Source organism: Camellia sinensis, chromosome 1 (assembly GCF_055761805.1).
Source record: "Camellia sinensis isolate YWXY chromosome 1, ASM5576180v1, whole genome shotgun sequence".
NCBI classification, from domain to species: Eukaryota; Viridiplantae; Streptophyta; class Magnoliopsida; order Ericales; family Theaceae; genus Camellia; species Camellia sinensis.
Genome location: NC_138961.1, coordinates 185,400,070 through 185,424,944, shown reverse-complemented (window position 1 = coordinate 185,424,944; position 24,875 = coordinate 185,400,070). Strand labels below are relative to the sequence as shown.

Genomic DNA, 24,875 nt, shown 5'->3' with positions numbered 1-24,875 from the left:
TGTCATTTTCCTTATCAAAAACCGGCGGTTCGGTTGGCAAATAATGACGGATTTGCCTTGGCGGTTCGGGCGGATTGGCGGTTTATAAAAAATATAATTTAAATTATAAAACTTAAATCAAAGAGTAAAAAAAAGACGAGAGATACCGTGATGTTAAGCATCTTGAAAAGTGAATTGGAATCCAACTTTATTTTGGATAACTAACATCTTGAATTCCCCTCGAGCAGTAATGTAATACTATATTCTAAGGTATAGAACACCAAGAAAACTTAAGTAAAAAATAATTTTTAGAATCTTATAAAAACATGATTTAATAGCGGTGCGGGTCGGTGCGGTTTGGAAGAAAAATAGAAACCGGCGGATTGATAAAAGTGTCACTAGAATTTGCCATTTTTCTTACCAAAAACCGGCGGTTCGATTGGCAAATAATAACGAATTTGCCTTTGCGGTGCGGTTCGGTGCGGTTTTGGCGGTTTCGGCGGTTTCGGCGGTATTATGCACACCCCTAATTGTAATATGTGGATGAGGTATGCAATGATTGTGATATTCTAAAGTTTCAAACTTTCTTTTTTTTTATGAGACATGCAGTAATTGTAATACTTTTTTAAGTCATTGACTATAATACTTTCTTTTTTTTCTTTTTTTTTTTTTCTTAAGGAAGTGCACAAGTTGAACTATGTTGAAAATTTATAAAATTTCAAACCGCCAAACCGATTCACCGCCAATCCGCTCAATCCACATCCGCCGGATTGGCAGACGGATGCGAATTGATTTTCTCTAATCCACCAATCTGACAGACGGATGGTGAATTAGAGATTCCATGGCCACAACCGACCTGCGCCCACCCCTACTAACAAGTAAGAAGTTAAGGAGGATGATACGAACAAGAATCTTTTCCTTACTTTCTCTACTTAGCCCTCCTTGTAACGCTTAAGATTCAACTTAAAAAAATCTAATAGTTCAAATCATCTCAAAAAAATTACTTTTTAATTTTTGATTTTTTAAAAAAATGATCTCATAAATTCTTGGAGTGAATCTTAACCGGAGAGGGCAAGTAGAGAGGGCAAGCAAGAATCTTGCTCGAGCCATACCGCTAGTATTTGTGTAACCCAACGCAGCGATCGCGCTCTTTGTCTCTGTCTCTAGGGTTTTGTATCGTCGTCCACCACCATAGTTACTCTCATTTGTATATACAGAGGGAAGAAGAACAAGAAGAATGTTTAAAAGGGGAAAGAAGAAGGACGAGGAAGAGTACGCATCCGACGGCGACGCTCCCCCTAAGAAAATCTCAAAGAAGGACTCCGCCGATGATGATTCCGACGACGGCGACGACGTCGTTGTCTGCGAGGTCTCTGTCAATTCACTTGTCTATTTACATACACATACACTGTATATATGTTTATCGAATGGGGAATTTGTGTTTGGTGTTTATAGATTTCGAAGAATCGGAGAGTTTCTGTGAGGAACTGGCAAGGAAAAATTGTGGTCGATATTCGGGAATTCTATGTCAAAGATGGCAAGCAAATGCCTGGCAAAAAAGGTTCATTTTTTTTTATCAATTTTTGTCTACTCTTCTATGTATGCTTTCGATTTGATATACTATCACTATGTGCTTCTTCTGTATGTACCACTGTTGCAGTGATTTTTCGTATTTGGTAGTTTCGTTTTGGTTTTGTTTGGAATTTGGAATTTGAAAGGAAAGGAAATTGACAAGGAAACCCCCAATGATATGAAACCCTAATTCACATCTACAACTAAAAATTTGTCAAAAACTTGATTTTGTGTCGTAACGTAACCGATAAACCATGAATAGTGATTTCTTTAGCATTTTCTCTTCGTCTCAATAAATCCACAAACCAAACAGGGAATCTGGATTTTGCTTTCTTGATAATTTCTAAGATTGATTGGAGTGTGATGAGCGTACTGACCTAGTTCACTCACTCACTCAGCAGTTATAATTTAGGTTTTCGTATTCTTAGACTCTTCATAGTTATGATGAAAGGAACTGTTAAATTCCCTCTAGTTATAAAGGTAGAATCATTACAATTTTGATGAGAGAAAAAATGATTGAAGCCATTGAGTATTTGATTGTCTTGAATGGTTATTGTTTCTTATTATGAAGATTGCATCTTTAGAAATCATATAAATAAATCTAGTTTCTCTGCAAAACCTGCACCCCAACACTTTACAAATCAACTCAATTTCACCCTCTCCATTCTTACAAACACACAAACTTTGTGTGTAGGGCTAAGTTGAGATACTAAGAAGAAGAATTTCAAAACAACCCTTTCAACCCTAGCAGCCATTGGCAATTGGACCAAAGTGGGAAAACTTAGCTAATTTTAGGACCAAAGTGAGATAATCTTTTTTTGAAGGAGCAAAGTGATAAAAGGGACATACATAGGGGTGCAATTTGAGCGGGTTCAACCCAAGCAACCTGAACCCAGCCCGAATTATTTTTAGGGTTTAGACAATATATTTTTAAATTTAGTACGAGTTTGGGCAAAAATTCAAAAGCTCGCCCAAATTTTTTTAGGGCTTAAATAAGATATTTTTAAATTTAGTACGAGTTTAGACAAAAATTCAGAAGGCCGAATTAAATTTAGGCCGGCTTAGGGAAAGGCGCCAAACAACCCGAGCAATCCGAAACCCGAATTATACATATATAGATATTTAAAAATATTAAATATACATATAAATTGTTAGCCATTACATGATATTAAAGTAATTTATATTATTAAATCATATTGAATATATATTATATATACAAATAATATAAAATCTTACTTTTTTTATTTTCACTCATAAATTGTAAAGGTTACTATAGCGACATCTCTCTTACATTATATGAATTATTTGTTTTGATGGTATTAGTGATTTTCTATAAATAAAAAAAATGTAAATAGAATCAAATTTTAATAATTTAATAATGTAACTAAAAAAAAAGTTATAAAAAAAATATATATTAAAATTCATTTACAATTCGGGCTTAACTCGGGTCGGACTTGGGCAGGTAACCTCGGGTTACAATTCGGGCCTGAGCAAGTCTCAACACAACTTGTGCTGGGTTTGGACAACTTCTCAATCCGACCAAACCTGTCCAAGTTGCCCCTAGTCATACATACTTTAAGGGGTGAAAGTGAAAGTGCAATTTATCTTTTAATTAATTACAAACTAAGAATTATGGACACAGACATGTGACACGACATGGATATGACACGGACACGCCTACACGTTAATTTTTAAAAAATGCAAGACACGACATGTGGGAACATACATAAAATATATAATTTTATATTTTTATTATATGTTATATATATGAATATATCATTCAAAAATAATAAAAAAAAATGTAATATGAGACTAATCCCTATAAATTTATATGGTTTTAGTTTTATTATTGTATTCTAAGTTGTTTTGTTTAAAATTATAATTAGTTTCACATGTGTCTAATCGATAGACACGTGTGTTTAAGAGATACACGCTTGTCTTCCAAGTGTTCAAAGAGTGTCCAGGTCTTTTAAAAATATGACATGTTTTGAAGAGTGTTGGACACGTGTCGGGGAAGTGTCCAAAGAGTGTCGGTGTTCGACACACAGATACGTTACCTTCTTAGAAGTGTCCGTACTTCTTAGACTACAAATGAATGATGCATTAGCTATTTGCAGTTGCACATTACTTATTTAAAATGGGAAAAGTTAGATAATTTAAGGACGAAGGGACATTTTTTAGCCCGTGGTACTGGTTAAATTAAAGGTGAATGGTGTTTCAAATGTATCTTCCTATCCTTTTTGTTATAGCATATTTGAAATGAATATGGAAAGGACATGGAATATGGAAGCTATGAAACTCTTTGTAAAAGTACATGGGATTTGTCATTTGTGTAAATCACATGGAATTTAATTGGCACCTAACAATAATATCATTGGACATAGAATTTGTTAGAACGTGCTAGATCACATGAGAAAGTAGATATGTTAGAGAAAGTGTTGAAGAAACTTGTGCATTGTGAACATACTTTATACAATTGTTATTGAAAATACTGACAAATTGTACAGTTTTCTTATGGAGTGCTTAATAAAGCTATGTTAAAGTGTTTCTTATTATGAATTACACATTTATATATGACAATGATTGTCTTGCATATTAATTTTTTAAACAATTATAATAAAAGATAGCATCTAAAATGAAAATCATTATCTTTACAAAAATAAGGGCATTATTTTGGACTAAAATAAGGGCAACATATATATATGTATGCTCTTGGTATTGTATATATTTGCGTATTTTTGGTTAGCATGTTATATATTTTAGGTGTTGTGTTGTGTTGTGTGTATCTAATTTACCATTTGGAATATTATAACTTTCAATGTAAAAGTTAAGCTCTACTTATTTTTTTCATCTTTATATTGCTTTTTTGAAGTGAAAATTGCTTCTTCTTTTTTTAACTTTATCTGCAAATCGGCAATAATTTCCTTAGGCTTTTCTTCATTCTAATATTGTGCAAACCTTACAGTATTTTCCTGTTTGAGTCTGTAGAGAGTTGCTACATGTTCCCTGCCTACTTATTCAATTTGAAACTAGCTTTTGTGCTCTACTCCAATCCCTTACATTTTTTTTTTATTATAAATACTCCAATCCCTTACATTGACTTCTGCTGGCAGGTTTCAAGTTGAACTTTTTATTGGGAAAACTATATATACTGTATAGAATGTCAGTGTTAGAGTGCTTTACCTTGACTAGTTTATTGAAATATTTTCGTTATTTTTTTGAGTATTCGGTTATGTAAATTATCATGACTTTTTTTTTTTTTTCTAGAAAAACTTAGGGCTATGATTGTAATTGCCTCTCATGAAAGAACTTGAGGATTTTTGTTTAAATGTGTCATGTATAGATGTTGAGTTTGTACATTAGATGAGATCAAATAATAATAGTCTCATTGCACTGTTTCAGGTATTTCACTACCCATGGATCAGGTATGTTTTGGATGTCCCTTTTTTGTTTTTCTTTTATCCTATTGAAGGAATTATATTTAATTTACCTTCGTTTGTAGTGGAATGTACTTCGAGACCATGTTGATGAAATTGACCAGGCAGTTGCTGAGAATGGTTAGAAAGCTGGAGGATATGAGTATCTGTTTGATGTCACTGAAGGAAGCGTTGTCAATGGAACTGAAATTGCTGTATTTTGTCTACCTTCTAGGGAACTAGGATGGAATGGTGAATGAAACTGTTGATTTTGTATCTATTTGAGGAGTAACTTTTAGCTAACTTGCTATTAAATGTTATCAAATTGCTATATTTTGTCTATCTTGTAGGGACTAGGATGGAATGGTGAATGAAACTGTTGATTTTGTGTATCTATTTGAGGATGGAAACTGGGTAGCTTTTGGCAAACTTGCTATTAAATCTAGGATGCATGTGTTTCTTGGTGTTAATTTAGAAAGTCTTGAGGACTGGAATCATTTCAAGATTTCCAACCATTTGAACAGACAATGAGCATTGCCCTAGCGAGCTCCCAGATTTGCTATACTCCTGATATGATTTGGGGTGGGCCCCGTTGCCATTATCACTATAGGATTCACGATAATTACTATAGGATTCATTGATTGTGCAATGAGTTTAGATATCTTGTATTGGTGGATTCATGGAAAATTTGAAAAATGATCAGTATAGGATTCACGATAATTACTATAGGTTTCATTAATTGTGCAATGAGTTTAGATATCTTGTATTGGTGGATGCATGACAAATTTGAAAAATGATTGTTCAAGGTGACCTCACAAAGACAATTCATGTTAATTGGATGCCAAATCAACCAATTTGTTGTATCAATATAATTTAATAGTGATAATCATGAACGACAATGTTAAAACACAATTTATCCATATTGGAACTGTCGTTTAGGACTTTGGTCATATCCGTGCTCATAGGTTCTCTTTCTGGATCATTTGGACACTATTTAGGGCTGCAAACTAACTTTGTTAAGTTGAGCTTTACAGGGATTGAGCTTGGCTCAATAACTAATCCAGCTCAAGGTGGACTCAAAACTCAATAATAATTTTTATTTTTATTTTTATTTACGTTATTTAAATAAAGATAAATAAGTTTAGTTTACTCGAGCTTAAGTCGTTTACTAATAATCTGACTTGAGTTTATTTATTTACTTAACAAACCGAACTCAGTTCACAACCAACTCAGGGATTGTTTGGAGTGTTTGAGGTTGAAAATATGGATGTTTGGGTTAACTTTTTGACTTTTTATAAAAAAATATGTAATAAAAAATTGTAAAAATTAATTTGTAGAGAAAAATTCGAATTGAGAGTTGTGCAGCCGTAATTGTTGACTTTTGGTAAATAATGTTAACTTTTTAACTTTTTGAATAACTTTTTGACCTTTTTACAAATTCCCAAACTTGGCTTCAATTCAATTGCAGAACTAGTATTATCCTTTTTGTTACAACCTCTAACATACTTTTAAATCAGTATCCAAAGAATTGTCACTTTATGATGAGTAAAACATTACTCCCCTCTAATGTTTTCTGTCTATTTTTAAAATAGACTTGTCTCTACTTGCAAGTTGCAAGGTCTACTTTGCAAATAACTTCTATAAAAAGTTCATGCATTTGCAAGCGAAAGTTAATACCTTGTAATGTACTTTTGATGGTGGTGTATTTGTTGCTTTTGTGTACATCTCATAATGAATTTATGCATTTGATTGTGAGTTTTTGCTTATTTTTTGCTTCGACAAGAGAAGCCAATGAAACACTCACACTAAGCCATTTTTGTCTAATAAGTGAACGAGCTGACTTTCCTTCCTTCCAAACACATCATCATTATTTGACGGGAAAGAAATTATATAAACATGTACAAGCTAAGCTATACACCAAAATAAAAAATAAAATAAAAAATTCAATATTCGTACAATGTTTAACACAACATACAAGACAAAATGGATCATCCACAAAAAAATTAAGCCGATGATGGACCTTGAATCAGGCAACAACAAATATTCAAGCAATGCTGTCTTTTAAAAGAGTCAAGCTCTATATTGTATCAAATCTATTTTCTTGTACCATCACTAGAGAGCAGGAATGCTGAGGGAACCAAAATCAAGCAATCTTGGCAATATCTGCACCAACAAACAAAGCGATTTTATGATCAGATAAGCTATCACACCAGTTGCGAAGAACTTGCTGCTTAAGTAATTCCAAGGAACCAGACCTCTCCGAGTCGAGCATTGATTTTTAAGGGCACAAAATCATCAGCCCGGGTCACACCTACATTTACAATTGCAGTAGCAGCACCTGCCTCATGAGCAGCTCTGTAAAATCAATTTGAAGAGCCATATCAACCAGAGATTATCAATAATTTGGAGGAAAATACAGTATACATTACTCTCTTAAATTTTCCTCAGATTAGATATGATATTCAATTTTTCCAAGGTAAATACGAATCCAAATTTTTTTCATACATAAAGCTTATCTGGTAACAGACCCAATAGAGGAAAAGAAAAGCAACAACATTTTGTACCTAACAAGTCTGAAAGCAGACATGGTCATGAGAGCTGATCCAAGAACAAGGAAAGCATCACATTCTTTTGCAGATTCCATTGCTTTATCAGCTCTATCCTTGGGGACATTATCGCCGAAGAAGACAACCTTCAAAATTATCAAATACATACAAGCATCTAAGGGATTACCTCGGGATATATATTTTTTATGTAGTTCAAGGAAGTGTGTGCGCAGAGAAGCTAAATGCAATGATATAAAACCAAGAGAAACTACAAAGAACTCCTACTGACCATACAATTCAATAAAAAATAATAGATCCTCTCTGTCAGTGGAGCAAAAATAATTTGAATCAATGACAAATTATGACAATGAGACCATAACCAAAGGAAGTTCTACTCCACATTTCTTTCTTTGGTATCACAACACAACATAATATCGACATCGAAACATATGCAACTTCGCTACGCAGGAAGGTTAAGAGATCAGTATGTGTATGTTGTCCTCTAAAAATGCATCTGCGGTAACAGTTCCCTTTTCTTTTTTACAAAGAACAATGGGGGCACATTAATTATCATTTAGTGTCTAAGGTTTTAATATGTAAAGCAATAGACAGATATAAGGGTTTGATCAGCAGGTATTGGCTATTCAGTGTGCATATCTTTTCAACATCACCTACAATCATACCAAATCATATTCTTCTTTCAGGGTGAGAATTATAAGCACCCTCCAAGAAAGCAAACTGAAACACTGCAAATACATATATTAAAAGTCAAATGTATTACGTCAGGTTTGAGCACTCCATTGCATTTCTGGCAAGTTGGGATTTGAAGACCTTCCTCCCAAAATTTCTCATCAATCTCAATGTCACCATCAGGCCTTTGCTTCATGCCAAAGCTCTTATCTGACCGGCTGTCATAGTCCAAACTTTCAATTGCCGCAGCCCACTGCAAGGAAACGATACATTATTCAATTGCCACCTCAAATAAAGGGCGAGTAAATTGAACTATGACTATGAGGCTACGACTAAATTCAATTTCTACCATTCTAATGCATACAATAGGACAAAGTATTCAAAAAGATAACTGCAACGGAACCTACAGAAAAGATTCATATGTATTGTTCCTGCCGTCATAGAAATGGGACTACATTGCATGATACGGAACTCAAAGCCGATTCTTTTAGATCTGAACTGATTACTAATAAAAGATGTTTCCAAAGGGTAAATAGTAAAAGTTATTCTTATGCATGCCATGAGGTCAATGCATCTGGAAGTTTATGAACAGCCGGTAATGCCAAACACCTTGCAAACAATGCTATGTATAAACAAATTTGGCTTCAATTTAAAGTGATCATTATCTGGTAACAAAAAAAAAAGACATCACACAATTTCATTCTTCTACATAATTCTGTTCGCCTGAGCACTATATCATCGTAGTTGGGTTCTAAATCTTCACTACATGAAGAAGCAAAATTGTACTGCTTAAAATTTGAAAAGCATTTGAAAATGGGAATAAGTTTTGTTTTTCCAGCATTGTTAATCATTCCCTTGCAAAAAAGCATGATGTAACAAGAGCAAATTTAAGTATAAAAGTTTCCATGAAGATATTTAACTTTAAAATCATTGTCTTTGGAATCCCAAGTTAAATAAGATATTCAAGAAATTACAGGATTTGAAAACACAGGATTCAAAACTCCATGACAAATCCTATACATTTAAATAATGAGACAAAATCACAAACTTTTAGTAATTTAACATCCAATAGAACAATAATGGTTTTAAGTGATGGGCTCACTTCTTGAGCTCTGATAGATAAATACTGCAATGTAACATATGGTATCAGGGAAATACATTATACAGTCATTATTCTGAATCAATGAGTTGTGCATCAGGAGACTAACCTTTGGATTAAGGGCCTTCAATTGATCTTGAAACAATTGACGGCAGCTAGAAAAACCGCAATCTATACAAACTACGTTATAGACAGTTCCATGTAATTCGAGTGGGTTGCTACCAGCAGAATGGTGCAGCCTGTACAAGATGTTGATGAATTGGGTCCATCAGTTTTGCTCAGGGTACTGCAGAGCCTTGAAATTCAATATGAAAAAAAAGTTGGTTACCTGTCAACATTTTGTGTAATCATGAAATTTATCCGGCTGGCTTTTTCAAGTGATGACAAACCAAAATGAGCTGGACCAGGCTGTGCTGCAGTGAAGCGTCTCCATCCAGCATAGCTCCTCGCCCAATACCGCCTTCTGGCCCGGGTTGAACGGAGAAACTCCTGTACACAGAAGATCCCAAGAGGGCATAAATTAATCATGGAGTTTCAGCCAGTCAATGAAAACAAGGACAATTACAGTGGACTATTTCAAGTAACTGATCAATTGTGCCAAATTTTTGAAAACCAAGAGGAAATGTTAACCGTAAAATTTCATGCAGTTTTAAGGAAGACTGGAAGGATCAGATGAATAAAACCTCACTTTACATCAGATCCGTATCAGAAAGATTAATGTCCATGGTTCCATCAGTTAAATTCAGAATAAAATCAAGAAAACAAAGAACACTGATGAAATTAAGGGATGAGGCAATGTCACTATGATGTGCACGGGTTGCACTGAATCTTTTTTAATGAATAGGAAGCATTTGTGCCACAAATGACTTCACATAAATAAGTACAAGAAAATTTATTTATTTTCACAATATTTTCAGCAAAATATTAAAGTGCTTTGTTTCAAATAGAAGAATGGCAGTCTCAAGCCATTTCACAGATCCTTTTTTCGAGCTCCAAATGTGGGATACCTAAGTCATTTCCATTCCGTACTAGTTCCAGCTTGTGTAAGACTGATTAATGTTATGATCACTAAAGTGAGCTACAAAAATTCAACTTAATGGAGCATAATTTTCATTTTTCAGTGAGTATGCAATCCTATAACACAGTTACAGGTCGTTGATGTAATGGAGCTGATACCAACTGTCAAAAACTTATGTGTTGCACAAGAAGCACAAAACATAGAAAATTTATTAATCTAAGTTATTCGTTATTACAAATAAATTAATACACAAAACATGAAATTTGCAAAATTTGTAATGCGTGCATGCAGGGGCACATGCCCCCCCTGGGTTTTGCAAATTTTTTTTTTTTTTAAAAGCAAACATAAAGAAAATACTTTAAATAAAAAAATTTATAAAAATACTATTTTAAATGTCAATGACATTTTTAAAATAATAAGGATAATAATGGTTATTTTGATTGAAAATAAAGTGATTACTATATTATTATCTATGAAAATTTCAATGTAATGGTGATGTCTATCACTATTGACATGCAAACATAATTAATCTCAATGAAAATATAAAATTTATTGAATTATTAGTTACATTTGACATGTAGCGTTCATTCTTTATGTGTTTCTTTACTATTGGTTGGTGATATCACATGTTAATAATGACGTGGTATAACTATTATATTGAATTTTTACGCATATTTTGTATAAAAAAATTAATTTATCATTATATAATTTATTTTAAAACTTTATATCCATGACTTTGTTTAATATTGTCCATGATACACTAATTACAAATAATATTTAATTTATTTGGTTCTAGTTTTCAGAAAACAGTTTTCAAAAAATTCTATATTTTTATTTTCCGTATTTTAATGTTTTCAATAATTTTTTTTTAATATTTTAAGCAAATTTTTTTAATTTTTAGACACACCTAACATAAATATACCTAAAAAGTATAATATTTGTGAATTTTTAAAAAAAAAAATACACTAAATACCAAAAAATAATATGAAAATTCAATACATTTTTTGTATTTTTGTGTATTTATTAATTTTTTTTAAATATTTTTTCACAAATATTTTACTATTTGGATATATATCTAAGTAATGTGCATCTAAAAAAGTAAAAAAATTGTTTAAAATTTAAAAAATATTCACTAAAATAAAAAATAAAAAACTTGGTTTTCAGAAAACTAAAACCAAACACACTGATTAATTTTTTTTTTTATCTTTCTTGAAGTTAATGGTAAAAATTTATGTTAAATATTTTTATAAAAAAATTTAATATTGTAATTAATAAGTGCCTCCTCTGCTTTAATTTCTTGGCTCCGCCACTGCGTGCATGATATCTATTCTCAAACCTTGATGTATCTATATGATCCAAAATATTTCATTTTTTATTAATTTCCGAGTTTTTTCAAGAATGACATCAATTTCTTTGATTCATCAATATATCCATGTTCTTTTAGGTTGCAATATATCTTCTTCGTATTGATATTTTATTCCTTGTTGAGCCTTTGGATTAAATAGATGATGTAGAAAGTAGCTTTTTTGTTGGATAATAATTAATAAATGTCAGGCTATCTTCATCTCTTTCACAGTCGTTCTCTAATGTTTTGACTCCATAAGGAGCTGCTCCCAATTGTTTCATTCTTTTTATTATTACTCCTCGCTCTAATTTCCTTCTGATCAAGGTAACTCCTAAAACCAAATAGAAACAGTTACCCCTTCCACAAAGAAACATGATAACAGATCAAGAAAATAGAGCACATGTCTTCAGATCACCTGGTGAGTAATTGGTCTGAAGCCAGAACTGTAAGCTCCATTTGGGCTGCATTGAAACAAAACAATCCAGTATATTCATAAGAATAAATAAATAAATGAAAACAAAATATGAAAAAATTCCTGTAAGCATTGAATTTAGAGTAGCAATGATAATGTCTATAAATTAAAAGATATAAAAAATAAACTGATAGAGAGAGAGCATAAATTGTGTATATATTATGATTGATATATTGATTGATATATATTACAAATGGTGAGTGGCTCATTATATAGGAGAGGGTGAGTGTAGTAGGTGAGGAGTAGGTGATGGTAGGTGATGGTAAATTGGTGGTAGGTGATGGTAAATTGGTGGTAGGTGATGGTAAATTCTAACAGCCCCCCGCAAACTCAAGGAGGATAGAAACTAACCAACTTGAGTTTGAAGAGAGGAACAAAACAAGAAAATACATAAAAATAAAAAAGGATAGGTGACACTGTATGGTCGTGTCAGACCATTGGTGAAGACACTGGATGGTGGTGTCATAACGTTGTAGAGGACACTGTATGGTGGTGTCATAACATTGTAGAGGACACTGTATGGGGGTGTCATAACGTTGTAGAGGACACTGTATGGTGATGTCATAACGGTGTAGAGAACACTGGATGGCGGTGTCAGACCGATGTAGAAGACAGTTTATGGGGTCATGTCGGACCGTTGTAGAAAACAGTTTATGGGGTCATGTCGGACCGTTGTAGCAGACAATGTTGTGACAGTTTACGGAGTCTTGCTGGACCCTTGTAAAAACTAACCGGAATCAATGTCGGGACAGTTTACAGAGTCTTGTCGGACCCATAAAAGAGCTAACCGGAATCAATGTCGGGACAGTTTACAGAGTCTTGTCGGACCCATGTAGAAACTAACCGGAATCTATGTCGGGACAGTTTACAGAGTCTTGTCGGACCCATAAAGGAGCTAACCGGAATCAATGTCGGGACAGTTTACAGAGTCTTGTCGGACCCCTGAAAAGTCGCACCCTCAAAAGGGGTGCCCAATCTTTCAAAAGGCGTGCCATCAAAAGGCGTGCCCAATCCATAAAAAGGCGTGCCATCAAAAGGCGTGCCCAATTCATCAAAAGGCGTGCCATCAAAAGGCGTGCCCAATTCATCAAAAGACGAGCCATCAAAAGCGCGCCAGACACGCGGCGATGCACGTGATCGACAGTGCGCGTGTCGGCCTCTTCGTCATGTTCTATATAAATCAATGCGGAGGCTAAGAGAACATGTGGAAATCAAACCAGTCTGAAACCTCTGAAAATCCTTTGAAAAAACTCTTCCGTTTCTGAGAAAGAGATTCTGGAACCCTCTGTTGCCATTCTGTAACCAACCCTTCTCTGAAACACTCAGCAACCCATAACATGGCCTCGTCTTCCCGTTCAGCTACCCAGAATATGGCCTCTTCGTCCCGTGGTCTGCTTACGCTCTTTCCAGAACTGAACGAGTCCACAAGAGAAATAACTGGTGCGGTGGCCAGTGAACCTCAACCAAACACCTCTGGTTTTGCTCCATTGAACTTTCCGATGCGGTCGGTGGAGCAAAAAATGGCGGTGCAAACTGATATTGAGGCCAATCAGTATACTCTGAAGTCATGTGTGGAAACCATGACGGCGGTCACAAATTTGTCGAACCGGCTGCAGAGTAGGACAAATGAGGTGCAGCATTTAAACGCCCAACTGGCTCTGCTCCAACGCATGTATAAGGATGCGCGAGCAGAGATAAGTGTGCTGAAAGCAGAAAATAAGGAGCTGAAGCGGAAGGCCACCGTGATGTTCCGATTTGGAGGTCCGCCATATGCTGTAGTGGAGGAGCAAGGAGGAGGCAACTTGCTTGGTGGTCTAGGAAGCACGGAGGCAACACCGTCAAGGACCGCCCAAGACGGAGGCAAGAAGAAGAGACCGGCGGCAGAGTAGAGAAGAAAAATCCCACTGTTTCGATTTGTGTTGTTGTTGTTGTTGTTTTTTTTTTTTTTTTTTTTATGTAAAAAGTGTGATCGGGGTTGATCCCCTGATATGAATAAAATGACAAAAATAACAAATCATCTTGTTTTTCCACAATAATAAGAAAATTACAAGCTAGGAGAACAAAAGTAATAATAATAATAATAATAACAAATGTAATCATGCTCCTGAGAAAGTTCAGCCTGCTAAGCCTTGTTTTTATTTGATTTGATTTTATTTTATTGTATTGATTCACGTGGGTTGCGTGGCCCATGTTGGTGAAAACCTGTAATGGGTTGGAATTGATTTTTTTTTTTTTTTTTTTTTTTGTGTAAGAATAATAATAATAATAATAATATAAGCATGTGCCCTGTGGAGCAGCTGCAGATAAAGAAAAAGTGAAGATAAAATAAAATAAATAAAGGTAAAGTGGGGGTATTATTTTATGAGAGAGTGAGAGGAAGTGATAATAAAAATAATGTATGGATCTGTGTATGATAGGAGAGAGAGAGAGAGAGTCCAAGACCAAGGGGACAAAAAAGTGGGCTGCTTCTGGGTCTGTGCAGAAATTAGACGAAGAGGGGAGGGCAAGCTCTTTGCTGAGGGAGTCTATACCTGTGCTGGATGTGGAACTCCTCTCTACAAGGCAACAACTAAATTCAACTCCGGTTGAAAGTCTTCCTGGAGCCATAAACCGCAATGAGGATTGAAATTACATGTGCAGCTTGTGGTGGCCATCTGGGTCATGTATTTAAAGGTGAAGGCTTTCCCTTAGTTAAAAAAGCGGATCTACGCCATCTGATGGTGGAGGATGAAGGCAACACAGATCTGAAATCGAAGGCGACGCGACAACAGAAGGATTGCTGCAGGAGGCGACAGAGGTTCAGAGGTTCGCCGGCTGATTTGGGTGATGGCTTGTCATTTCGCCGGCGAACATCCATTTTTAGCCGGAATTCGGCCGGCGAGGAAGAGAAGGATTTAGGCAGTGATGGGAAGGTATGTGTAGAAAAATAAGCTGAATAGGTTGAGGTCCGGCGGGCGGCTAAGGCGAGGTTGCCGCCCGCCGGGGAAGTGAAAAATATTAGGTTCTACACCTGCTCTGATACCATAAAAAATAAACTGATAGAGAGAGAGCATAAATTGTGTGTATATTATGATTGATATATTGATTGATATATATTACAAATGGTGAGTGGCTCATTATATAGGAGAGGGTGAGTGTAGTAGGTGAGGAGTAGGTGATGGTAGGTGATGGTAAATTGGTGGTAGGTGATGGTAAATTCTAACAAAAGATAATGTAGCAAACTCCAAATGTAACAATGCATTGTACGGGAGGAACCTTATGACAAACTAAAGCCTTGCATTTCTTCCCAAGAAATGAACAAGCATCAAAGGCCATTAAAAGCCATGGTACTGAGACCCACCGCTCACCCAACTCATAGTGCGTGGTCGAATTCCTAGGGCGGGCCACACTATAGAATGGTTTGAATAGATGGCTAAAGTAGATGTATTGCCTCTTGTTGTTATGCCCCTGGTTTGGGAGGAAATGATGAGTCAGAAGGTGGAGTTGTAACCCGAGTCATCCCGAGTAGCTGAAGGAATGAATACAAGTTCTAGAAGTAGGTTGTGTTGGTTGGTTGGTTCAATCTTGAGAATTCAGTGGCTATGTTAGAAAGTACTCCGAATATCAAATCATGAACGCTCTTTTAGATTTAAATACACCAAAAACCAGATAAGCAACAGAAATTTTATTATATTCTTTTTAGATAATGATGGTAATCAACAAGAAGACCCATACACAATTCATTTAGAAGGAAAACAAATAAATTCGATTACAAGACATGGTGAAAGAAAATCTTTGATGGTGAAGAAGGCCCACGTGCTACACATTAAGATAGAAGGCAAAGGTAAACCTAGTCAACTACTGCCAACCAAAATGCGGCATTCTGAAATATATACAAAACCAGTAAGGAATAAAAACAGAACAAAAGTTGTTGCAAATGATTTACAAATTTTGCTTTTGCAACAACCTGCAAGTACTTTTTGGTTGCCACATTGGCAAAATATACAAAATACAATAAAATTCAAACTAACATTCAGAATTACAATTCATATCTAGAAAATAACCAGAATGCCCATTATTAATTAGTAAAATTTCAAAAAGCTTACAGCTACGAAATTCATGCTTCCCTGAGACATACTTTTACAAGTAAATTATGATTGGAGGTTGCAATCAAAATTTTTAGGGACTAATATGCTCCACATAAACTTTAAAAAATTGGAAATAGAACCTTCTATAATCAGGAATTCCACATTCTGTGCTTATTCCAGCTCCAGTCAAAACGACAAGTTTGGTACTGCACAATAAGTACATAATCAATACAACAGAACCTAGGAAGAAACATACACATAGTTCTGAACCGCATTTATTATTAAGAGAATGTCAAATTTGGAAACCTCTGATCAAAGAATTGGTACAAAAGCTCAACATCTTTGATGCTTGGGGGATCTGAATCAGGAACCAATTGCTTGTCCCTCAAAAAGTTTGAAGACACATTTTCTTTAGTTATTGATGAAGTCCCAAGAACAGATATTCGACATGTAGTTTGTACAAATTTTACAGAGCCCTGAAAAGGAACGATTCTTTTCACTTTCCTTGAAGACCACAGATTTTTACGACTTGACTGAAGCAAATCTGTAAAGACAGAAAACAGAATAACAAACAATTATACCAAAAGTATAGAACATTGCAGGACAGGAGCTGAAGAGATGGTAATAAAAATAAATAAATAAGCACTAGCCTTTCGTTGTAGTCCCAAGCATTTTCTTCACATCTTTGACAGTCTGTATGTTCAGATAGCAGGGAGGGATGTTAATAAATTCAAACCTGGGACTAGAGAAAACTAAAGGATAAACAATGTATTCACTAGTATACCTTTTTTCCATTTGTTTCTCTTTCTAATAAACAATGTATTTGCTAAATCTGTATGTATGGTCACAAACATCTTCTATTCAGAATGTAACTCGGTCGTAGCACTGCCCACACACAAGTTATCATCTCAGTCTTGCACTAGTTTGAATGTATTTAGTGTGCCAAAGATATCAACTCCTAGGTTGCTTTTGCATTCATGGATTCAAACTAAAAATTAATAAATAAAAAAGTAAGGATGTGCAATGCTAAGAAGCACAGACACACAAATTTTCAAAAAATGCATGACATGTTGGAAACATATGCAAAACATATAATTTATAATATTTCATTATATGTCTTAGGTATGTTATTTTAGTAAAAATAATTAAATTTTCTTTTTTTCTTTTTGAAAGTGGTCTTCAGCGTGTCTCTAGCATATCCCAACGAGTCCACAACATGTTCGACTCTCTCAAGCATGTCAAACACCTGTATGCCACCTCCGGAGAGGTGTCAGTGCATCATAGTTGCAATGTATATGTCTTTTTAGTGTTCTTTCCTGGTGTAATGGTTGTGTTCATTAAAAAGGACTTATTGTCCCCTTCTTGTTTTTCATAAAATTACTTTTGTTGTTGATCAAAAAAAAAAAAAAAGGATTTGAGTGCCTTGTTATGAGTAGGTTTCAAATGAACTGAAAAACTTACAATTTAGATATAAACCAATGAATGCAAGGATTTGAGTGCCTTGGTATAAGTGGATTTCAAATGAGAAGGTGAAAATAGTTGTTTTTCATCCATTACAACAAAGATTCTACATAAAATAAAACATCATCTCAACTTGAACAGAGTCCTATTAATGCCCTGTTAATTCAATTAAACATTTGGTTTCTGTTAGAAATTCTTCATGAGAAAATGATAAAAATAAATAAATAAAAATTATAAGCCCAATTACTTTTATGATTCCTATGAGAAAGTAGTGGAATCAGATTACACATAGTAGAGAAATTTGATTCTGGAATTGGTACCAGAAATTACACTCCCATTACTTGAATATTCTTATTATCCAAACATACATAGCCTTAACTGTAATTCGTTCGTATCAGAATTCACGAGAGAGAGAGAGAGAGAGAGAGGACTTACAGACAGGAAGGATCGGGAAGGCAATAGCATCGCCATGACCTTTTTTGATTTTGATTTTTCTCACCCTTTTCTCGCAAACCAAACGCTGAGAAGAGAAGGGTCAGCCTCTCAAGTCTGTGGATGTTTTTGTGGATTGTAAAATTTTTACGTCTCCCCTCTCTCTCTCTCTCACTCTCTGTGTGTCGGAACATTGAACACATCGTTTTATTTCGTTTTTGTCTTCATATTTTTGCATATTATCATGCAAAATATTTGAGACCGTAATAAAATTCCTACAATTTAACCGATGTGAAATCAGAATGGTAAAATGAGTTAATATTTTATAGGTCAATATGAAAATGTGCCATTTTGATAATATTTATAATTTTTTTATTTTTTATTTATAAAAACAGTAAACATGTCTTTTTATTTATTTTTCGTTAAACAAGTGTTACATGCTTCTTTTTTTTTTTTTTTTTCTTATACGTGTATTTTAAGTATTTAATTTTTTTTAAAATAATTAAGTGAAAGCGATTATCTCATAAAAGGTCATTGTTGATGATCACATATGGTAATCGCCAGATGCAATTGACAGTAGCTAAAAGTGATTATAAGATGATAGTTAGCTGTCAAAAGTAATGGCAAAATTTGTTTTCAAACAGAGGTGCTAGTTGGAGAGGTTGGTAGGAGGGAGTTCAGATTCTCTCCAGCGTGCCTCTCCAATCTTCCCTCCAGGTGATGACCCAGATCACTCTACTGAACATCTATGATTGAGATTAGCTTAAAAAAAATAAAAATAATTCAATAAAGTCACTTACACACATCCCACCACACTCACTCTCTATCTCTCTCTCTATTCTAATAAAAAATTTAAAAAACTGTTTTAATTTTAAAAAATAACCAAACGAGTTTAATTTTAATAACTTTTAATTTAATTTTATTAACCAAACGAGTTTAATAAAATTAAATTAGAAAATAATGACTCTTAATTTTATTTTATTAACCAAACAAGTTTATAATTTTTTTAAAAAAAAATAAAAAACATATTGTATTTGGTTTGCACCTATGCACAAATTGAATTTGTGTTTTAAAGAAAATAAAAAATATTTTATTTGTACCTATGCACAAATTGACTTTGTATATTAAAGAAAATAAAAACATGTGATTTTTTTTTTTTTTTGGAATGAAAATTGTTTTTGAGAATTTCAAAAATATATTGTGTGTTTATTTTCATCAAAATAATTTTTATATTTAAAAAATAATAATTTGAAAACATAACTAAACATAGTATTTACTTTTTATTTATTTTAAATTTTTATTAAATATATTTAATATTAGTCTCATTTTAAAGGTATATTTTCAATAATATTAATTTTATAAAATTAAATTTTTATATTAAAAATTATATATATATATATATATATATATCTTGTGAAAATAAAATGAAAAATATTAAAACAGTTTTTTAAATTTTTGATTAGGGGAGAGAGAGAAAAAGGAGTGAGTGAGTGTGGTAGGACGTGTATCAGTGGTTTTATTTTTTTTTAAGCTAATCTCAACCATAAATGTTCAGTAGAGTGATCTAAGCCGTCACCCGAAGGAAAGGCTGGAGAGGATCCGAACTCGATAGGAGGGGGGGTGTCCGATGATGAGGGATTGGTGGTAATTGAAGGGGGTGAAAGGAGGAAAGAATAAAATGATTTTTTTTTATAAAAAAAAAAAACAATTATTAAATTGAAGGATAAAGACTTTATCCATTAACTTTTAGGTATAAAGCGATTTCAATAATTTTTATATTCGGTGTACACCATTACTGGGGGGGTCAATGTTAGTGCCAACTATTACGGCCTTCGGTAAGTTTGTTTTTTTTTTTTTTTAAATAAATAAATCAAAGATCCTGACTAAAATATTAAACTATTCAAATTCAATATTTTAGCTCTTGATGTATTAGTTACGAGATGAATGGAACTAGCTAGCTAACTGGACTCGTTTTAGTTAATTGTATAGAAGCTAAAGTCAATTTGATAAAATTAACTGTGACTTATTTTGGTTGGTAAATAGGCAATAAGGCTGATCTCATTCATTATCTTACCACTATGGAATGGTTGAATGTGATTAATTTTCTTAATGTTTATAAATAATAAATAATTTCATTAAAAAAAAAAACAAGCCAGCCGCTAAGAAACTGACAACAACCAATGCTATGACATATATTAGGAACAATGTGAAAAGATGAATATTACATTCCAACATTTCCAAATTCCCAGTTCAACTGAGATTATATCGAACACAATCATATATCAATTAATATTAAACAATATCAATCGATATATCAATAATTCAGTATTAGAACTTCATTTGAGATTTTTGCATCTAAAAATCTCAACTCCAAAAAGTAAAGAGCAAAAGGCACAATAGTAACTAATACCAAAGAACTGCAAAAGTTGAATCATAAGAAATTTCTCAAGCAAAATAATGTCCATATGCCATTTAAAAAGACCAATCTTCATAAAACAATCCTTATTGCATAATGCTGAACTATCATGATGGCAATGAGTGCAAAAAAGATAACCATAACTAGAAATATTCATTGTTTGAGGGCAATGAAAATCAGCGCAGCCTTCGAGCTTCCCTTTCAGACTCGAGCAGGGTGAGAACATCCCCAACCCTGACCGGTCCCTTGACATTCCTCATAAGAGTACGCTTCGACTCATCCATAAACATCACTCTTACCTGAGTCACCTGCCCTCTTGACCCTGTCCTCCCAATGACTTGTATCACCTGTGCATTCTTCACCTGAGACTCCATTTTGCTCTGCTAAATCAAAATAACAAAACAACAGTTTAATGCATGTTCTTCTTTTTATGTATGAAAAGACACACACACACATACAAAAGGAATACAATAGTAAGTTCAAGGCAACAAGGAGCAAATCAGCATATGCAAATTTCAGAGGGCTTTGCATTATATTTAATGCAGAAAAAGGATTTTTTTTTTTTTTTTTTTTCCCTTTCTTATGTCTTGTTTGTCCTGCAATAGTCTCACAGAGAGACCAAGACAGAAGAAACTCTGCCTCTAAGCAGCATGGACAGGGACACAGAAACGCAATGCGATATGGCCCTGCCAACACAATAATTATAAAAAAGAAGATAAATAAATGCACTATTAGATATGTGTGAGACATTCAGAAAATATATAAATTAATTTGTTTATTATATCATTCAAAGACAATGACAAATGCAATCTAATATTAATTTTTATAAATCAACATCATTTTTCTTTTGTGATTGTATTATCTTAAGTTATTTTGCCAAAATTTATAATTAGTTTGACTGATGACACAGACTTACAAAAATTTAAATTGTAGGACACGTTTGAATAAGTGACTGATTTGTATCAATATTTATTCTCTAAAACCAGTATATTAAAGTAAATAATACTGCAAACACCATTTTCAAAAATTGTTCGGTTTGATTAAAATATGGGGGAAAATTCACTAAAACAAACAAAAACCGTCTACAAACAGTTTTTGAAAATCAAACTAAACTGAGTCAAAAATTTTATCTAGAAAATTACCCATACTTCAATTCTAGACAGAAATCTGGGCAATAATTCTAGGTTCCCCTAGTTCCTGGGGTACTAAAATTTACATGAACCACCAAGAATACCAAGAATGAGATGGCATAGACCATTGCAGATAAATTTTTTTTACAAAAGTCCATGTTCCAATCAATGATATAGTTTTTTTTTTCATGACTGGGTGTTTGGACTCGTTTACGCACATCTCGACTAATTTCGGAACCCATGCAAAATGCTCCTCTACGTGGATCGGGCAAATATCTGGCAGAGTCCACAGACATGATAGATCAAATAAAAAGGTGAAGAAAAAAAAGGAAAAGGAAAAAAAAATTAAATAAAGAAAAAAAACCTAGGGTTCACCACACGCATTGAACATGGACATGGTAACGTATACAAAATTAACAAAACATGTAGAAGAAATCATGGTATTCGAGTTATGCATTCATAGCATCTCAATTTTTGAAAATCTCAGATGCATTAACACAAACAAAGTCTATCATAAAATTTACATGAAACACCAAGATTGAGATTGTCATAGAGTTGATACAAAATACGAATAATAACAGATCAATCATAAGGGGAAAAAAAAAAAAAAAAACACAAAGGAAAAGAAAGAGACGAACCTTCTCTTGCTAGGTTAAATATGAGAGATCAAACAATGGCAGAAACTATAGGAAGAACAAAATTATGGGTTGTGGTGTGTGGGTATTTATAACCGCTGGTAGTAGGGTTTCAGGGTTTTTTGTTTTTGTAAATTGTTTTTCCAAAAAGATTAGGATGAGTTTGTGAAAGGGCAAAATTAGCCTTTCTTGAATCTTGGGAGGTAGTTAAAGTAGTTAGGCCACTCTGAAAAATAATAAATCATAAATTTTAACACAAAAAAAAAAAAAAATTTAAAAAAAATAACAAGAAATTCAATTAATGTTCATAAAAAAGCAAGGGGTCCGTTTTTGGGCCCTTTAACAATTATATTTTATTTGAACTTATTTAAAAAAATTAGGAGTTTTTTTCCACTTTATTCTCAAATTTACTAAAAATGTTTTTTTTAAAACGTATTGTTTTTTTTAAAACATATTTAATAATTGCACCTTCAAATCTTAAAATAATAAAAAATAAAAGAAATAAAAAATAATAATAATAATTGCGCTTTTAAATTTTTTCATTTTAAAATTAGATTTGGAATAGAAGTTTGATAATAGTTGAAGTGTCGGGAATTTGCTTTTTATTATGGGTTTGGTTAATGAGTGCGTTGAAAAGGGTATTGGTTAACATTGTTTTATGGATAAATTATAAATATATCTCATGAGTTTTACTTAAAAAATAAATTATTTTTGTTATTTTAAAAATTATATTTCGCTTCTTGAAATTTTTAATTTTATAATAAATGGTCCATTTTATTAATAAATTATTAAGTCAATTAACAATTTTTAATTATATCATAAATTTATTTCAATTAATAATTCAGATAATTTTATTATTATATAGGAGAACAGTTAAAAATTTTATTTTTTTAGTTAATTTTGTTAAATAAAAAATTTATGATAAAGAGATATTTGTAATTTTTCAAAAAATATAGGGCAATCCGTATTTTAAGTAAATCTCAGAAAATATAGTATATAATTTGCCCTTGTTTTAATTGGTTGTATAAGAACTCTCATACATTATGTACAAACAATTTAAATATTTTAGGATTGAGTTTCTTTCATGTTGGGATCTCAACATGAAAAAACTTAAAGAGCCTGTAAGGCCCACCACGAGTTTTATTTTGATAATCCAAACCGTTCATTTCGTAGAACTCTAAATGTATACTATTCGTGAAAAAAATTAGTGTGATCCAATAATCGTAATCTTTTTATTTTATTGCATTTGTTCTTAAAAAATTGAATAGTCAATTTTAAAAATATATTTGTCATTCATTTTTTTGGAAATAAATGCAATAAAATGAAAAAGTTATGATTATTAGATATAAGTAATTTTTGGGAAAATTTTTTTTTAAGGTCCCTCATATTAAGATTTCATAGCATAAAGTCCAGAGAAATTTTGAAGTACAGAAATTTCAATCTAGAGAAATTTTAATTCAGAGAAATTTTTGAAACATAGATAAATTTGTCTGGTTTGCTCTCAAATTTCTCTGTGCTTTGACCAATTTTGTCTGATTTCCTCATAATTTTCTCTGTATTTTGAAAAAATTAGAGAAAAATGAGCTACTCACAAACTAGTTTTTTTTTTATTATTATTTTATAATTTTACAAGAAACACCATGCTAAGTTCATCAAAGAATTTAAAATACAAAATCTAAGTATAATTTAAAAAACAGCAAACACTACATATCCCAAAAGATCAAAAATAAAATTCGAAGTTAGAAATCCAATAAAAATCAAACAAGCAACATAAATTAGTGGGAGCTTAATGTGGATAGGGAAAAATCAAATGTTAGAGAAAATCAAAGAGACAACTAGCCAGAAAAAATCAAGCAAGGCATAGAGAGAAAGAGAGTCCAATGTGTTCAAAGAAAATTAATCTAAAGGGAATATCTTAGTGCTACAGAAAATGCATCTCAAAGGGAAAATTACACACAAGAAGATAACTAATCAGTGAAAATCAAACAATTAACCTAAATTAGTGAGAGTTTAATGTTTTTAGGAAAAATTCAAATGCCAAGCTCAAGGAACAAGTAACCAGTGAAAATCAAACAAACACCACAAATTAGTGAGAGTTCAATGGAACTGAAATTGCTGTATTTTGTCTACCTTCTAGGGAACTAGGATGGAATGGTGAATGAAACTGTTGATTTTGTATCTATTTGAGGAGTAACTTTTAGCTAACTTGCTATTAAATGTTATCAAATTGCTATATTTTGTCTATCTTGTAGGGACTAGGATGGAATGGTGAATGAAACTGTTGATTTTGTGTATCTATTTGAGGATGGAAACTGGGTAGCTTTTGGCAAACTTGCTATTAAATCTAGGATGCATGTGTTTCTTGGTGTTAATTTAGAAAGTCTTGAGGACTGGAATCATTTCAAGATTTCCAACCATTTGAACAGACAATGAGCATTGCCCTAGCGAGCTCCCAGATTTGCTATACTCCTGATATGATTTGGGGTGGGCCCCGTTGCCATTATCACTATAGGATTCACGATAATTACTATAGGATTCATTGATTGTGCAATGAGTTTAGATATCTTGTATTGGTGGATTCATGGAAAATTTGAAAA

General features: G+C 33.0%; 2 protein-coding genes and 1 long non-coding RNA gene across 5 annotated transcripts; 1 reads left to right on the top strand and 2 right to left on the bottom strand.

Annotated features, from left to right (window-relative positions):
- The first annotated feature begins 888 nt into the window (after positions 1-888).
- LOC114256948 (RNA polymerase II transcriptional coactivator KIWI) lies at positions 889-5,437 on the top strand. Its single transcript, XM_028196644.2, has 4 exons — positions 889-1,348; positions 1,435-1,540; positions 4,954-4,976; positions 5,054-5,437. The coding sequence occupies exons 1-4, from the start codon at positions 1,217-1,219 to the stop codon at positions 5,111-5,113; spliced, it is 321 nt and encodes a 106-aa protein (XP_028052445.1). The 5' UTR covers positions 889-1,216; the 3' UTR covers positions 5,114-5,437.
- Positions 5,438-6,880: 1,443 nt separating this feature from the next.
- LOC114257093 (NAD-dependent protein deacylase SRT2) lies at positions 6,881-18,324 on the bottom strand. Of its 3 annotated transcripts, none has more exons than XM_082890405.1 (12): positions 18,101-18,324; positions 16,989-17,089; positions 16,855-16,897; positions 16,511-16,748; positions 16,345-16,410; positions 12,081-12,126; positions 9,631-9,791; positions 9,412-9,541; positions 8,295-8,456; positions 7,532-7,659; positions 7,223-7,322; positions 6,881-7,130 (listed from the first exon to the last, which is right to left on the bottom strand). In XM_082890405.1, the coding sequence occupies exons 3-12, from the start codon at positions 16,874-16,876 to the stop codon at positions 7,080-7,082; spliced, it is 1,104 nt and encodes a 367-aa protein (XP_082746531.1). In that variant the 5' UTR covers positions 16,877-16,897; positions 16,989-17,089; positions 18,101-18,324; the 3' UTR covers positions 6,881-7,079. The 3 variants fall into 3 exon arrangements, with proteins under 3 accessions (XP_082746531.1, XP_082746535.1, XP_028052622.2); XM_082890409.1 differs by having other exon boundaries at positions 16,989-17,192; positions 18,101-18,277; XM_028196821.2 differs by lacking the exon at positions 16,989-17,089 and having other exon boundaries at positions 18,101-18,311.
- Positions 18,325-20,298: 1,974 nt separating this feature from the next.
- On the bottom strand, positions 20,299-22,338 carry LOC145790426 (uncharacterized). The gene is made up of 2 exons (XR_014329101.1): positions 22,282-22,338; positions 20,299-20,893 (listed from the first exon to the last, which is right to left on the bottom strand). It is a non-coding gene; the product is annotated as an uncharacterized LOC145790426 (long non-coding RNA).
- Positions 22,339-24,875: the final 2,537 nt, after the last annotated feature.

What these genes read in the sequence shown, in the direction of transcription:
- LOC114256948 (XM_028196644.2), top strand. Translation starts at nt 1,217, where the DNA reads ATGTTTAAAAGGGGAAAGAAGAAGGACGAGGAAGAGTACGCATCCGAC. An exon ending in GCAAATGCCTGGCAAAAAAG is followed by an intron (nt 1,541 to 4,953) that starts GTTCATTTTTTT and finishes GCACTGTTTCAG; the next exon opens with GTATTTCACTACCCATGGAT. An exon ending in TTTCACTACCCATGGATCAG is followed by an intron (nt 4,977 to 5,053) that starts GTATGTTTTGGA and finishes CTTCGTTTGTAG; the next exon opens with TGGAATGTACTTCGAGACCA.
- LOC114257093 (XM_028196821.2), bottom strand. Translation starts at nt 18,136, where the DNA reads ATGGCGATGCTATTGCCTTCCCGATCCTTCCTGTCT. An exon ending in GGAATTCCTGATTATAGAAG is followed by an intron (nt 12,127 to 16,344) that starts GTTCTATTTCCA and finishes GTTTCAATGCAG; the next exon opens with CCCAAATGGAGCTTACAGTT. An exon ending in TCAGACCAATTACTCACCAG is followed by an intron (nt 9,792 to 12,080) that starts GTGATCTGAAGA and finishes TTCTGTGTACAG; the next exon opens with GAGTTTCTCCGTTCAACCCG.